Source organism: Syzygium oleosum, unplaced genomic scaffold (genome assembly GCF_021117445.2).
Source record: "Syzygium oleosum isolate NSW1041296 unplaced genomic scaffold, Sole_v2.1 Sole_v2.43, whole genome shotgun sequence".
Taxonomy (NCBI): Eukaryota; Viridiplantae; Streptophyta; class Magnoliopsida; order Myrtales; family Myrtaceae; genus Syzygium; species Syzygium oleosum.
In genome coordinates this window covers 254,659-271,037 of record NW_026607527.1, presented here as the reverse complement: position 1 = coordinate 271,037, position 16,379 = coordinate 254,659, and the positions used below count along the sequence as shown (strand labels likewise).

Here is a 16,379-nt window from a genome sequence, read left to right as displayed (position 1 = left end):
GTTATCGATAATGAAATATTATTCATTTTAAGTGATACAAGCAATCATTTCTAGGAAAGTAGTTTCCAAATCAATCATTTTTTGTGAAACAAACGTAGCCTAAAAGAAGTTATTAACTTACTAATTTATTGGAATATTGACAAATTTCTTGTAGGATTGATGCTTGACAAAATACACTTGTAAAGATTCAAAGAAGTTGATAAGTTTCAAACTGACTGGAATGTCGTTGAGTTTATTATAGTGTTGGTAATTTACTAATGGTTTACCTGACATTCGAGTTACCACGGTCATACTTTTTTTACCAGTGTCATTAGAAATATACCAACAACTTCAGAATTCTACTAAATAAGGAAAATTTTCCAGCTTTTCCCTTAACCGGACCTTGGAATCGTCTAAGAAGTCCAATTAGCGTGTCTTCTCATCCATAATTCGAGAGAAACACCAATCCTAATTCCCAAATTTTTCAATATGCTGAATACGGCATGCTAGATAAGTCCCGCATTAGTATCATTGCCAATTGTTTGTCCAATTGTTGAATAGAACGGTTGAATTGGCGTGAGAAGAACATGAAAAAAAAGGACCTGAGAAACTTTCCGTTCTGTGATAGACCAAAAAAAAAACAAAAACTTTCCGTTCTGTAGAAGCAAAATGGTAGGTAATGGTGTTGCCAAATTTCTGTTTTTATGATTGTGTTGCATTTTCCATGTTCATGAGAACAATTCTTTGCGTCAAAAAGAAAAAGGAATTGCCGAGTTACACGGACAAACTTGCGCGGGCCTGAGGATCGCTGTCTGTTTATACTTCCCAAAGTTCTCTTAATAAGGCATTGGAAGAGATGAAACGAACTCGTGCATCTCATGTTTAATGAATCAAAAGTCAAACTGTCAAAATGCCTTTTATTCAAAAGAAAGTCGGACATGCCAAATTGAATGAGCTTAGCATATGAGGACACTGAATATGTGAATGAATTGCGCTGAAAATATTGAAGTAACTGAAAATTGGAAGACAGGAAGATATCCATGACACTAAAGGGTAGGGGTGAACTCAAATGCTCAGAACGTTGAAACTACTTGCAAATGCGGATGAAACCAATGTAAAGGAGACCAGGTCTGAGCTTGGACACCTAATTCTCTCTCCCTCTGGGAAGCTTTATTTACATGAGGATCTTCTCTCAATGACCTAAATCTAAAGGAAAAGGGGTTCACAGTCTCTCAGCTTGTTGGTCCTCACTGATTTTAATTTAAGCATTTGGCCTTTCTTAACCAGCAGCTCGAATTTTAGACCTTCAATGCTAGCTTCTGAGCAGCAAGAGCTTCAGCCTCAAGGGTGGGCTCCCATAAAATGGTAGTTTCAGCAAGTAACGAGGTCACGACGTATGGGTCCATGTTTGAGGCAGGACGCCTGTCTTCCAAGTAACCTGTTTATCATTTTAAGCCATTAAGTGATTGAGCAAGGAAGGTCAACTTTGTTTTATCGATGTGCAAAAACAGTGAGATGTCCAACTGAGATGTCAAAGTCTTAAACTTCGATCATGTTCTGTATATGTTGGATGAGTAAGGACTGATATGAAGATATACATTTGTCGAGGAAGCAAAACTCTGGGAGTGCTCTATGATTATTAAAAGTTAAAAAAAATTTGCAAAGTAGAATTCATGAACTGAGATCAAAAGACAGTACTATCTGTATATTATTTTCTTAGGGTAGCATTTCTTGATCACTCTATGAAATTTAAGCATCTCCAATTTGATATTCAGACAGAGCACAAAAGGGAAGTGGTATGGTCATTGTTATAGTACCTTTTCTTTGCTTCTCGGTGTCACGGCCCACACGGATTGAGCAACCACGATTGGCAACTCCCTGCATAACAGAATTTTAGTAAAGGAATTTTAGTAATTCAGGCATCACAACAAAATTTGAGTTCAATTTAACTGGTAATCTTCAAATTTGACTAGCAGCTGGTAAGATTCTTCCCAGCATTACCCAAGAAAATGTGTCGATGCTGGCTGTTTCATGCTTTCCCGTCAACCTTCTCTCATTTCCTTCTCCATAGGCACTAATGTGCTCCTTGTGGCGAAGTGAGAGATTCAGAATTGCCTTCTTTATCACTTCAAAGCCTCCCTCTTCTCTCATGCTTTTTGTACTGCAGAAAAGGAGTTTAGCATACCCTTAAAGTCCTTTGATGAACAAAAATACTCAATAAAGTCCATGTTATTTCTATGGTGTGAACCTGTAGTTAGTGTGGCATCCTGCACCATTCCAGTCACCCTAAGAAGGAAGAGAATATTTAATCAACTTTGGAATGATATGTTGCGTAAATGGTGATAGTGAAGTCAGCTACCTCTATCGGCTTTGGATCTAACGTGAGGACAACACCAGCTTGCTCAGTTATTCTCTGTTATATAAGCAACATAAACAATCAAGTATTGAATATTGTAGAACGTCTGTATGCACCTATTTTGTTTGCAGTTAATTCGTATATTTTCTAGAGCAAGTAATTGTAATTTCACCTCGAGAAGGTATCTTGAGCACCACATATGATCTCCCGCTTCAATTCCCACACTCGGTCCCACTTGGTATTCCCACTGCATAATAGAAGCCAGTGTTTTGGCAACAGTCCTGTGCTTCTAATTCCATAAAAACAGGGAAGATGGAGGTGAGAAATTACCTGGCCCGGCATCACCTCTCCATTGGTGCCACTAATGTTGATACCAGCATATAAGCAAGCCTTGTAGTGAGCATCGGATATGTCTCGGCCGAATGACTTATCAGCCCCAACACCACAGTAATAAGGCCCCTAAATGAACATAAAATCTCACATCACAATACAAGTTTTCTCATCAACTTAAAGCCTATTATCCAACGATATATAGGAAAATTCATTGTGAAACAAGTTCTCACCTGGGGACCTGGATATCCTCCAACAGGCCAGCCCAGTGGCCATTGAACATTTGTCTGCATTAGGGTGTACTCTTGCTCAATCCCAAACCTGATGTGAACATTTAGCCAAAAGTTATAAACTTGTCCATCTCAAAACTTTCTAATTCACAACAGAAAAACCGTGTGTTTGGATCTCCTACCATGGAACTTCATTGATAACCTTTTGCTTACTGAAAATTTCAGCAGCCCTGGCACGTTTGTTCGTTGGGATTGGCTCACCAGCTGGTGTGTATGTATCGCAAATAACCTGCACACGAACAATAATTATCCGTACACTGATTCGTATGTCCTTTCTCATTTGATCAACCTGTTCAGATGATCTAGATGGACGCAAAAGTTTTGACAACATAATACTGGTTTGGTGGATGATTACCAAGATATTGTTGCCGCCTCGGAAAGGATCCTTGAAAATTGCTTGAGGGCTGTTAAAAAATCAAGAACTTGATCGCATGATGTGAAGGAAATATAGTAAGACAGTTTCGGGTTTATGTCATCTTACTATAAGATCACTTCACTATCCTCCCCTGGAGCTTGACCGGTACTTGATCCATCATAGTTCCACTTCGGAAGTTCAGATGGGTGCTCAACAGGTCGAGCGATCGTCTGATTATTCAGAAACCATTAGATCAGTAGCATGTAAAAACAAAAACTCAACATATTGTCGCCATTCATACCTTTGATTTGCTGCGCAGATCTGTGCCAGATCCTCCGATCCTGTCTCATAGTTAGACCAATATCAAAATGTGAAACAAGATATGCCAATGCAGAAATTGAAAGAAAAATGGTGCCGCTTGTTGAATGTTGCTTAAAACGTATGACATACTTATTCTCATGGTAGATTGAAGAAAAAAGCGAACAGAGTAGTTCTAGTATTTCCATCTTTTTGTGCACCGCACTTAAAGGTTTCGGGCATTAAAACATACCAAATGTATTCTGCAATTATCTTATCAGTGTAGGGCCGGACGTCCAAGTTGAGAAGATTCTCGAGCCTGTTAATAGTATCGTTCTCAGACTTCAAAGCATACACCCTGAACTTAGAAAGGATCTTGGTGTTCCCACTCTTCTTCTGTTTTAGCAAGAGAGAACTCCATGTTTTTGCTGTCATGGGACTGGCAGTCAGCGAGTTCTTTGTGATCCTCATCTGGCATTGTGTCATCGGTGCCAAAATCTGCGCCATTGCTGCCTAGTCTGAAAAAAAAAAAAAAAGTGTGAGTAATAGACATATCTACTGACAACAAAAAACCTGGGAGCTTATGACATGGAAGACAGTTCAAAGGACGAGCTCTATTTGTATGACTTGCCTTTCGACATGCTCAAGAGTTTTAGTTTTGAAAAGATATGGACTAGGTACTTCAAAGAAAGGGTCTCTTTTGCATGTGGCAGCGCCAGAAAACAGAAATGCGCTTCTTGATACACAGAAAATTGAAAAGCTACACATTTGTTTTCTCTAAAAACAAGACTACTTTCATGTAGGAAAAACTTGCATTTTTTAAGCATAAATAGTGAGTCATATCAATGGCCCTAAGGATGCTACCAAATTCTCCTTTACAAGAAAAATAAAAAAGGTAGCATAACTATACTTCTTTCAGAACCGTTTCAAGATTATTCTCAGGCCTCTTCCCAAAAGAGAGATTGTGGGTAAGTAATATACTGAGGGCAGTTACATAGTTGAAGGAAGCAGACTGCAGAGCGCAACTATTTAAAGAGATTAATGGAATCCCAACTTACAAGGGTCAACCAACAAACATGTTATTCTAACATTTCATTAGATATAACGAATGATCAACTCCTGAATCTTGACAGTGCACCTAATTCCTTCCTCTAGCAACCCAAAAGGCAATCTCATTGAAGTAGTTACTTCTTTTACAAACTTGGCATAATTGCAAATTACTCTTGCCAACCGCTTTGGCGAAAATATCCATAAGATATCACCATGGCAGAGCAAGACTAATGAACACAGCAATAATTAGTATGACCAATTGAAGTAATAGAACAAGAAAAATCTGAGACTCGAGTCAATACTAGAGCAATTGATTCCAGATGAGGTCCACAACATTCACTTTATAATTGCCAACGATTGATTTAGTTATCAAAATAAAAGAATACAATGACTAATACTCCGTTCATTGCAACACACACAACTTCTTTTGCAGACATTATCGTCACAAAGAGATGAAGTCCATGTCAATTGTCAACCAAACAAAATGTGGCAGGACAACCTTCAAGTGATCAAAATGGAGACGTCATGGATCAGACCTTCAGTCCAACAGTCAAAAGACCTATTTTAATGCCAAAGATGTACTCAATTGCTTAAGATGGTGCTCAAAATTGGCAAAGGATTTTACCTGAGAACCTCTGCAGAATGGCTGACCAGCAAACCAAGAATGTGAGAGAGAGACAGAGAGACAGAGAGAGAGACAGAGAGAGAGAGAGAGAGACAGATGTAATTTGTATGAGGTGCAGCTTCTTGTATAGACTACAGAGTAATTTGGAGGGCGCAAAAATGTTAGTGGCTTTTCCTTAGCAGATAGGGCTATGTTTTGAGTGGCGGAAAAAAGTTGGTGGTGTCTCTTTGGAAGCTCCAAAAGAAAGTGTAGATCACCTTCACCACGACAATAAGATAAGGGTTTTTTCTTTTTTAAAGAACTCTCTCTCTCTCTCCACCATTGCATTTCCCTTCAAACTCTTCATAGAGAGACTCTAGAAACTCCAATATAGGACAAAACAACTTGCAGCTTTTAGTTCATAGAATGCTGCTGTCAAATGCTACCAAAAGGTCTCCAGATTCTCATAATAAACGCTTCTCTTTTGAGCTGAAACAGTATTAAATCCTTCTTCGATCAAGATCGATCATGGGTCAATGTGAAATCTTTTGCAGTTGAGTCCCCAAAGAAAGTCTTCAAGAATTTGCCCTTTTCTTCAGCTCTGCTGAGCGTGCCGCTGTAGATTCCCAGGGAAGAAATAAAAAAGATTATATTTATTGTTTATATCTCCACAAGTTGCATTGCATGTACATCAAAAGAGTTGACTAGCGTCATTTTTTATGCCCCTCCTAAATTCAATTTTGTTTTTTTATGAGCGGCTATAGAGTCGTGCTATCGTATTAAGCGACCCAATAGAAAAGTGTCCCGTCATAGATATGAAATCGGGTTCGATCCGATCGTCCAATTAATTATTAATTAAAGCATGGAGAAATCAATCGCTATGCCGTATGGGTTCATGCGCGATTTTTCTTCTCCGCATAGGAGTTTATGCATTAATATTGAATTCTCTAGGGTCAATATCGAAACGTACTATTGTTAGGTGAATATTTCTTGTTTTGGCCAGATTTGTTAGGTGAGCTAGAGTGCAATATATGATTAGGTGAATCTTTACCAGCTGCAATTTGAAAAGACTGCAATATATGATTAAGATGCACCCAATCTTGAACTAGAAAAGATCAATTAAAGCAAGCAAGACAATCAACAACCAGATAAGACAACACTGATTGTGAAGGAAGATAACAAGGTCATGGCTTTAAGAAATTTAAAAGATAGAAAATATCGCATCTCGATTCGAGAAATCGAATTCGAGAAGCTCGGGATTGTCCTATCAAGTAGGGAGAATTTCCTCGAAAAAAAACCAAAAGAAGACGAATCTTTTAATTGGTGACAGAACGACAGAGGTTGCTTGGTTGCTGCTAAACCAGTCCTCATCAAGATCACAACACGACCAAGTCACCTTAGACCAGTAACCCTTCACCACGCAGGATGTCTGATTAAGAAGGACCTAATCAAAATTCAAGATGCAAAAAGAAAATTGGAAGGAGAAAAAAATTAAGACAAAAGACAAAATCAAGAACCGAAACGAGAAGCGTTTGAGTCCAACGGTTTTCGCTCCTTTGTTGCCTCTTTCTTTAATCATAATTATCGTAATGAATTGAAACGTGCAGAAGTGGGGACGATTGCAAACAAGCGAGAGATGGCAACGATTTCGTACTCGCCTTCCGCTTTTGGGACCAGCGGATAAAGCAAAGTTTCGAATCTGATCCACACGACAAGGGCCAGTTTTAGCCGTTGCTGGTCCTGATCCGACGGCTCATCCTTTTGCACCAGAGATCGGAGCCACCAAAATCATAAATTATGCGCAATGTAATATCAATATTTTAAACTTTTTCATGTCACGAAAATCCTAAAACCTTTACTGGCATGACATATCAATACAAATTTGGGCATTGGCGACACGAAGAAATTTTTTTGAGTATCGGTATCACCATGAGCAAAGTTTAGAATTTTTTGTGGTAGGCAAAGAGTATTTTTGTCGTATTAGTATAAATTAGGGGTACAAGTGACCTAAACAAGTTTGGGGTATCAGTGTTACAATAGACATAGTTTAAAGTTTTTTGTGGATATTTTTTCCTTTTTTTTAAATATTCTTTTCCTTTTTTCGTCTGAGCATATTAGTAGGATATGATAAGTTTTGAATGAAAAGTTTATACGCGAAATGGTGATAGATTTTTAATTAGTAGTTTCATAGGATAAGGTTACTTAAAGTTTATTCACCAATGCTTAAACACATTGCTTTTTTAGTCCAATTCCAAGTGCTCAATTCATTTTAATTTTTTGCTAAAAGTTTATTTTCTGTTTAATTTAGCGACCAACTTAAAGAACGAAAAAATTATTGCCTAAAAAGAGTAATTCCTAACTAAAGAAAGCAATAAGACGCTTTCTACTTTCTTTATGAAAAAAAAAATTAAAATAGTAATCAAGATCTTTTACAACACTAATTTAAAATACTCGCATTTTATCACATAAAATAAATGCACATACATATTTTCAATAAACCCTCCTTCTCCCATGTAATTTTGCTTTTTATGATAAAATACTCGTTCTTGTTAAGTAAATGAATGGTAAGTGTATAAAACACGTCTTTCTATACTCCACTTTTTATTGACGTAACATCTCAATTGTCATTTATACTCGTTCATCTTTTAATTTCTCGCTAGATAGCAAAAATAGTACTTAAATCCATTATTAGTTGCAATACTTTAAAAATATAACTTTTAAATAATATATATAATTTTAAATGAGAATAACATCATTTTTAGATTCTCATTTTTTAACGGACTTTAAAAAAAAGCCGGTATTTACCCGTCCATACGGTGTCTTGTAATTTCCATCCCATATAGTAGTATATGGCATATACTACTAACTAGACTGAGTTTGGCCAGTTAAGGAAATTTTCTTCAATTAATAAATTGTCGCCCCGAGAAAGAAATATTATAAGGAATATTTCTCAAGTTCTTTGACATAGAGATCTTCTTTGCCCATATATATCTATTCTGATGATTTTCGTATGTCAAATGACGATGCGCAATTACAAGATACATGGGGACGTTTTGGGTCATAGGAATATTTTAAGGAAATATATAGTACCCTAGGAATCCTTCACTTCTAATAGTACAAGAGAAATTTAGAGATAAATGTATCAGAATTCTTAAAACTTGTCGTGAAAAGTATAATTGAGTTCCAAAATTTATCAAATTGATGCAATCAAATTTCTTCATTAACTCATCCAATTTACCTAAGGGGAAAAGCTAATGTAGTGTTTTTTATTATTTTTCGGGAAAATTCCAAAAAAATGTCTGAAATAAACATTGTTTCAAATAAGAGCATGAAGTGGTTATGTCAGTTTCAAAGAAGAGCATAACTTTCTAGATGGTCAAGAGCATTTTTGTACTTTACCTTTTTTTGAATTTTTTACCTTCTTTTCTTTTTTCCTTTTTCTTTATTTTTTCCTTTTTCTCGTTTTTTCTTTCTGTTTTGCCGGTCGCCGGCCACCGGCAATGCCCAAAGAGCGCTAGGCAAGGGTCACCCTCGCCCGATCTGGTGAGAGCCGGCGTTTAGCTATGGCTGACAAGGGCGACCTCACCCAGCCTTCTTCGAGCATCGCGGGTGACCAAAAGAAAGAAAAAATTAGAGGAAAAAAGAAAGAAAAAGGAAAAAAAAGAAAAAATAATTTAAAATTAATATTGTCTTTGGACAAAAATATAATTGAACTGTCGAAATATTTAACCAGCCGATAACAGAAGAAAAAAGAAAGAAAAAGGAAAAAAAGAAAAAATAATTTAAAATTAATATTGTCTTTGGACGAAAATATCCTTGAACTGTCGAAATATTTAACCAGCCGGTGACCGGCGAGATCAGGCCCTTATTTAAAAAAGTCATGGCCACTTCAGGTCCTTATTTGACACAAAGTCCACTTCAAATCCTATTTGAAAAAATGAAAGCATTTTGGACTCTTATTTACAAATTTCCCTAATTTTCCTAAGGGAGGTGCTGATGTGATTATCATGTCAGCTATTTCAAGAAAAAAAGCACTGAAAAACTAAAAGCAAAACTGGAAGCGTTGGTCCTCCACGAAGCAAGCGTTCCAAGATCCAGAGACGTCCTGCTTCTCAACCGAAATCGGTGCGAACCGGGTCCCCTCGCGGCCGCAGTTCGTGCAATCAAGAAAACCCCGCAAAAAGACAGATGAAAACTTTCTACAGATTTCTTTGAAAAGATCGAATTTTTACAGTTTACCTTCATCTGGGTGCGACGATTCCGGAACCTCTTCTGGTCCCCCAAGCAAAAGGCCTCTCTGCTCAGCTCCAACCTTTACTTCTGCTCCTCAGGATGCAGACACTGATTGAAGAACCTAAAGCCAGCCACAAATAACTAAGAAAATGCCTCTGAGATTGAACGAATCATAGTCAAAATACAATCCAAAAGAAGAATCTTTATATGGTAATCCTTTTCTTTTCATCTGGGTACTGTGAATGTGAAGCAAGAGATGGGGAGCCGTACGCTCTGAGTTCTTGGATTTGCTGGGGAGCGTGTGCGGCGGTGGCAGCGCTTCCTCCTCCTCCTCCTGGGGGTTTGTCGGAGGAGGAGGCGCCCTGGCCATCGTCGCCTGGGGCTCCGCCTGCCGCCGAGGTTGTCGCTGCCGGGATTTACTCTCTTGCTCTTTGCTACTCCTCCTGCGGAGGTGGTGAATAGAAAGAGAGAGAGAGAGAGAGAGACGATGGTGAGGATGTGGGATCGTGCAGAGAGCGAGAGAGAGAGGGAGTGCAGGGGAGTTGTTGAACATGGAGTCGGACGGAGAAGGGCTCGAGAGGGGCTGGCCGCACGATTGCGCCGGCGGCGGCGGGTACGGAATACCAGCGGCGACCCTTGCCCCTCCTTCCGCCGCCGCCGCCGCCGCCTCAGCCGGTGTCAAGTAATCCCCAGGGTCATGAGCGGCACCTTCGAGTTTCTCTTTTAATTTCTTTTCATTATTTTTCTAAAATAGCTTACATGACAACCACATCAGCATTATTCTTTTAAGAAAAATAAAAAATGTCTCCTCAGCCTTTTCCTTTTAACTTAATTAGACGAAACTAACGAAAGTACTCGATTACGCATTAATTTGATAATTTCTAGGATCTAATTATATTTTTTGAAAGTTTTTAGAATTTGATTGTACTTTAAGAGTAAGTATTAAGATTTTTAGTACACTTGTCCCAAAAAATTTTAAGATTGTATTTATTGGTTGAATCTAAAATCCGATCTATTTAGAAAATCGGACAATATGCTAAACTAATATACCTACAAGTTCTTAATTTCAAATTGTTCTTATGATTTTAATAGTAGAGATTTGCATATAAACACGATGGAGAATTACTTCCATATTGGAATACCAAAGCACTTATATAAGTTCACAAGAAATACCAGCCTCTTCATACCTCAGTGCTTATGTAAGGGTTGAAGTATTTAATTTATTATCCGTTTGTTTCGCGAAAAATGAATAATTTGAAAAATATTTTCCTAAAAATGATTAGTTATATCGTTTGAAATAATTGGCCAACAAAAGAATATTTTCATTATCGATAATAATTTATGCCTAAATTTTTTTATAGACGATAGAAATATTTTTCCTTCCTTAAATTTTTATAAGATCATTTTATAGGAAAATATCTTTCAAAACGTGAGTCTTTCGTGTAACAAACTGACCATTAATGTCAATTTTTCCTCTAACATGAAAGGCAGGTGACATTGGTTATTAATAGTGTTTAGGGTCCAACGAGATGGAGTTTTGTGAAGAGAAAATTGATAAAGTGAGTAGAATAAGACACGGGTTTTAAAAGTCTTATATATTATAAGATCATGTGTTTGCTTCTATAATGAGATCAAGAAGCCGCAAATTTGTGAGATCGCTTAGAGCCTACATATGAGTCTCTGAGAATTTTGCATTTGTGAAATCTCTATGCTTAAGGCACAGAGAGATATGGTAGAAACATGTGGAGAAATCCTAAAACTTGTGTCAATAGTGTATTTGAGTTTTAAAATTTTCATTTCATTAATTTGATTCCTGAAAATTCCATTAAATCACAAAGTCCAATTGACTGAAAAAAAGGCATTTTTTAATGGGTTTATACCACTAAAAATCCTAAACCAATATCCTATGATATATTTACCCCAAAGTAATTTCGTCTCATAAAAATCACAAAATGGTATCATTGACTCAAATCTACCCTACGTTAGCATTCCGTTTAATATCCCATTATAATGTATATGTGTTAATACACGTCTGCAAGACGAATTTAACATGGAGAATGACAATTTCAATGTGGAAAATCATGCATGTATTCTAAAAGAGGGTGGATTTAGATTAGGTTTACTGATTTGGAATTTTTTGTTAGATGAAGATTAGTTTGGATAAATGTGTTTGGTGATACCAGTGTGGGATTTTGCGTAAGATCAAAGTTAGTTTGGGCGTAAATGAGCCATGAGGGTATCGATTTGGGTTTTTCGGTGAGATGAAAATTAGTTTTGGATAAATGTGTCATATGTCCCAATTTGAGATTTTTAATGGTGTTAACCTCTTTTTTATTAGTTTTAAGTGAATGGAAATCCTAGAAGACCTCGAGTATTTCCATAATTTGGTGAAATATTGATCCACGTACCTCCGTGGCAATATGTACCAACATCAAGATCAAAAGTGAATGTTTTTTAGCTATCAAAGTTGATAATTTGTCAATCCTTTCGGTTTTTCCACATCTTACCCTAATTACTACACGTATCGTGAGCACTTTTCCATGCGAAAAGTTTGGCCAAAAAAGGACATGAGAGTCCGTCTATGTTATTAGCCAAAGGGTGTCTATTCTTAGTTTATATTAAATCTAAAATTAGCTTATACTAAAGATAATAATCATTATTATTACTAGAATTTAGCAACTGATTGAGCAAGCTCTTATTTGGAAGGCGATCATTTTGTGCATGGTTCCACTTTTTCTTCACATCCAACTTAATTTTTAATGTTGTCTGGACTAAAAATTTAGAGGGTCAATACTACAAAAAACCCTAAACTGGTACACTTGTGATAAATTTATCCTCTATTAAATTAGATTAATACCACGAAACCACAAATTAGTACACATATGACAAATTTACCCTCCGTTAATTTCCATTAAATTTTACTGTCAAATTACTAAGTTAGATAACACAAGACAGTTGACAGGTGTATCGGTTTGGGATTTTACCCCTCTGTTTGTCACAGACGTACCAATTTATGATTTCGTGGTATTAATCTAGTTTAATGGAGGGTAAATTTGTCACAAGTGTACCGATTTTTTTATTTTTTATGGTTAAAAAATTAATTTGGGGTAAATTTATCGCAAGTGTTCCAGTTTGGAATTTTTTGTGGTCAAAAAATTGGTTTAGGGTAAATTTGTCACAAATGTACAAGTTTAGGATTTTTGGTGGTATTAACCCAAATTTAGAAGAGCAATAACTTTAAAACCTAAACTTGGGCCACTATTGACCAAGTAATGTGAGTAGTTAGATTTAACAGGTTCTATATGGGATCCACATGATTGACGATTCACGTCATTAAGTCCACGGCGGATCTAAGACAAGGCAAGAATTTGCCATATGTACCGTATCATATGTAAATTTTATCTTGTTATTACGGTACGGGATTTAAAGGTACTTGCGTCAAAGTGTTGAAGAAATTACGTTATAAGCCCGCCCATGAAAAAACTATGTTAAAATATCAAATAAGAAAAATTTAGAGTTTCTAATGCATCAACCTTTTCACAATGTTGGTTATTAAAAATATTTTACGGGTGAACCGTTATAATTTCATACTCTTATTCGATGAATTTCAATTATGACTTTTCCACTTCTAGGTCAACACGAAGAGTTCAACTTTTCTCGATTACACGTCAATATCTGGACAATTGAATATTTGTCTTGTTATTCTAGTCTTCGACTTTTTCTTTTCTTTTCTTTTTTCTGCCAATTGCTATACTCTACATAACGAATCTATTTTCCCAAAAAGTGTTGACGAAATATCTTTCGAATCATGGATCACTGCGATAAAAGGTGTGAAAGGACTTTTGTTGGTTCTTGGATAGGAATCGTATGACGAGGAATTAAAAGTACTAAGACCGTAAACAATCATATCAAGCCATGTAAAGGTATTGAAATGTAAAGATGAATTGAAGATAAAACTAATTTGTGTTCTTTGATTGATTGGTAGACCCTTTTACAAACTACAATTCAAGTTTTTTTTACTGCCAACGACAATTAACAACGGTTCAAAGAGAAATTAAGCGCAATGCTCATGTATCCTACAATTCAGTGACTTCTACGTACAAACAATTATTCACAAATCACCAACTCCACCATTCCGACGGCTGTGCTTCCACTACTTCACCGGTCGTGTCATTTCTTCTACTCTGACAATTATATTTTCTCCACTTCTTCGCATCAATTGCTCACGAGCTTCTTGTCTCCACAATCTTCTCGGCTCAACTACTCGACAATTATGTAAATTTCTCCCTTTGCGAGGGTTTCTCCTACAGTTACGCCTAGGGTCGCTGACTTCACCATTTATACGGTTACCTCATCTTGCCGATGGTTATATCAATCGTGGCTTTTATCGTTTGAGTAAATCTTGACTTGTCAACATTTCCTGTTGAACTTAGCCATTTTCATTTATATCTTCTGTCGGCTAAATTGGTTTTCTAATAAACTGAATTTGCCGGCTATCCTTATAAACACTTAGCCTATCTTTCCTCCATCGCATCTTGCTCGGTCTCATCTAGTCTGGGTCGACAGTCAAGAACCAAGTTTTTTTTTTTATATTAACATATGCTCCTTTTAAAAGAATCAAATGGTTTTTTATTCTTTTAATATCTAGGCATAATTGTTCTGTAAATCGAGGAGACGTGCATTTAATCACCCAACCTTTTCATCTCACACCTTTTCACCCGCTACTGTGCACTTCTCTTGTCACGTCTTTCATGAAAAAAACCGCCATGTCATACTCATTTAGGAAACCTATTCATTGAGGCGACATGCATCTAGCCAAAAACTGCACCTTATCATTTGCTCCTTTTCCCTTTGAGTTTGGGAGCCAGGTCGAAGATGATATTTGATCAAATCATTCTTTGTCCTGTTTTAAGTCGCTTCCATTTTCATCAGTTTTTGAAGAAATGCTTCCCTCGCCATCATAAAGAGATCCTCTCTATCCATCGGGATTTTATCTCTGAACAAGCCTGATCGAATATAAATAATTGCTGCATTTCCAATCTTTGATGAGAGATTTTTGTAGTGGTATTTGAGGTTAAGACCTTATATATTGTCCACTTGGAAACAAATGCGAATCGATTTGGCTTTAGAATTCTGCTGGCTTAATGTAGACTTGCAAATGCCATACTTTAACATACATTAACATAACAATTTGAAAGGAAAAGATACTTTTATGATGACATAAATGAAACTAATTATAGATTTAGGATTTGTTTGTTTTACCGAAAATTTCTTGTTGCTGAAAAGTAAATTCAAATTTAGAATAAGCAAACTACTTTTGGAGTTTGATTGAACTAAAAATGAGTTGGAAAACCCACCCATCGGTGGCCGCGTTGGTTTGCGCTCAGTTCCTTTCACGAGAGGTCCTGGGTTCAAAACTAGCCCATCGGTGATTTAAGTGGGGGGTCGTGGCGGTGGGATGCTGCGCTAGCCCCCCTCGAGGACTAGTCGGGCATCACCGCTGGTTTGAGCCCTAGCTCGCCGGCCGCGCGGATACCTCGATTATCAAAACAAAAAATGAGTTGGAAAAATTGATTTTATGGTATTTGATAATAAGTGAATCAATTAAATGCATCTTGCATATTAAATATGACATATAATGACTAAAAACTGGAATCAACATCTTCTTTGTGTATCATGTAATCCATAAAAAAATAAACAAAATTGCAAAGAAATTAAGAAAAAAATTATGAAATCATATTCGTTAACGATTTCATGTATTCAAGATAACATGGGCATTAATGAGTTATATTCAAGAGATGGTAGACAAGGTTTATGAAAAAAATAGATGACACTTAACAAAATAAAGAATTGATGAGAGATAGAAAAGAGAAATAAGAGATCTATTCATCTCACTCGTATGTGCAACAAGAAATCAAGAATAATGATTTCCTCCTTTTCAAAAGACGAGTCTCTTTCCCCAATTTAAACTGGTCATTTTTTGTCCATGGAAAACACTTTTCATAGATCAGCTAGTTTCCCGTCATTCAAATACCGGAAAGTCCGAAAATAATTTTTGATAAATGATTTTTCCATCGAGCAAACCTACCCTCAAGATCAATCGACAAGATGCCCGCGAGAGATGACCAACTCGGTACCGAGATGGGAAAGAAAGGAGGATGGAGCAGTTATGTGGTCTATTTCGAATTTGGAATGCGACGTGGTTGAAACCAAAGAGAAACGCCGGATTTTAAGGCTTGGCGGCTGAAGGCAGTCGTGCAAAAGCGTCGTTCATCTCCTTCAGATTCCTTAAGAGAAAGTGCTCCCTCCCTCATTAGATTACTACTGTAGCCACTAATTGCCATGAAGGAGACACTAATAGTTCAAAAGTTGACGGCATAGATGATGTAGATGCAGTGAATTCATCATGACCATAAGCCTATTTTACTTAGAGCCTGTGATTTTCACTTTTACTACGGTGAAAAGTCTATGGTAAACATGAAGAGAACAGATGGAACATCAATGATTTATCTGTGGATACAAACTCGACACTGTTCCCATCAATGTCAGCAATCCTGAAATCTACCAACCGGGCGATTGCAATCATGGAAAAAGCACCCAACTTTTCACGAACATAACATACCCCTCTTGATCCTTCCGCTTTTGGGTTTTGCTTGCGATGGAGAGGGGTGATTCGATGGAGAATTGTCCCTTTTGCGTTAACATCAATTTTTGTGCTATTGTACAGTACACTTTGCAATTCACAAAGAGAGAATATGAGAGGGAATTACTTTTTTTTTTTCACAATTGTTCCGTTCTTCAATGGGAACAAGACAATTTCGTGCGTCGGGTTTGGTCTAGCTCATCAAGAGGCAATCCATACCCGATCTATATATAGTCTTGCCA

General features: G+C 36.9%; 1 protein-coding gene and 1 long non-coding RNA gene across 3 annotated transcripts; both read right to left on the bottom strand.

The window, feature by feature from the left end:
• Nucleotides 1-958: 958 nt before the first annotated feature.
• LOC130136200 (glutamine synthetase leaf isozyme, chloroplastic) lies at nt 959-5,598 on the bottom strand. 2 transcript variants are annotated; one of them, XM_056306360.1, is made up of 14 exons: nt 5,283-5,598; nt 3,861-4,116; nt 3,612-3,651; nt 3,437-3,540; nt 3,311-3,359; nt 3,078-3,184; nt 2,899-2,986; nt 2,666-2,794; nt 2,508-2,582; nt 2,339-2,392; nt 2,228-2,265; nt 1,981-2,140; nt 1,797-1,857; nt 959-1,417 (listed from the first exon to the last, which is right to left on the bottom strand). In XM_056306360.1, the coding sequence occupies exons 2-14, from the start codon at nt 4,112-4,114 to the stop codon at nt 1,278-1,280; spliced, it is 1,299 nt and encodes a 432-aa protein (XP_056162335.1). In that variant the 5' UTR covers nt 4,115-4,116; nt 5,283-5,598; the 3' UTR covers nt 959-1,277. The 2 variants fall into 2 exon arrangements, with proteins under 2 accessions (XP_056162335.1, XP_056162334.1); XM_056306359.1 differs by having other exon boundaries at nt 3,861-4,125; nt 5,283-5,597.
• Nucleotides 5,599-9,559: 3,961 nt separating this feature from the next.
• On the bottom strand, nt 9,560-10,231 carry LOC130136201 (uncharacterized). The gene is made up of 2 exons (XR_008815212.1): nt 9,765-10,231; nt 9,560-9,615 (listed from the first exon to the last, which is right to left on the bottom strand). It is a non-coding gene; the product is annotated as an uncharacterized LOC130136201 (long non-coding RNA).
• Nucleotides 10,232-16,379: the final 6,148 nt, after the last annotated feature.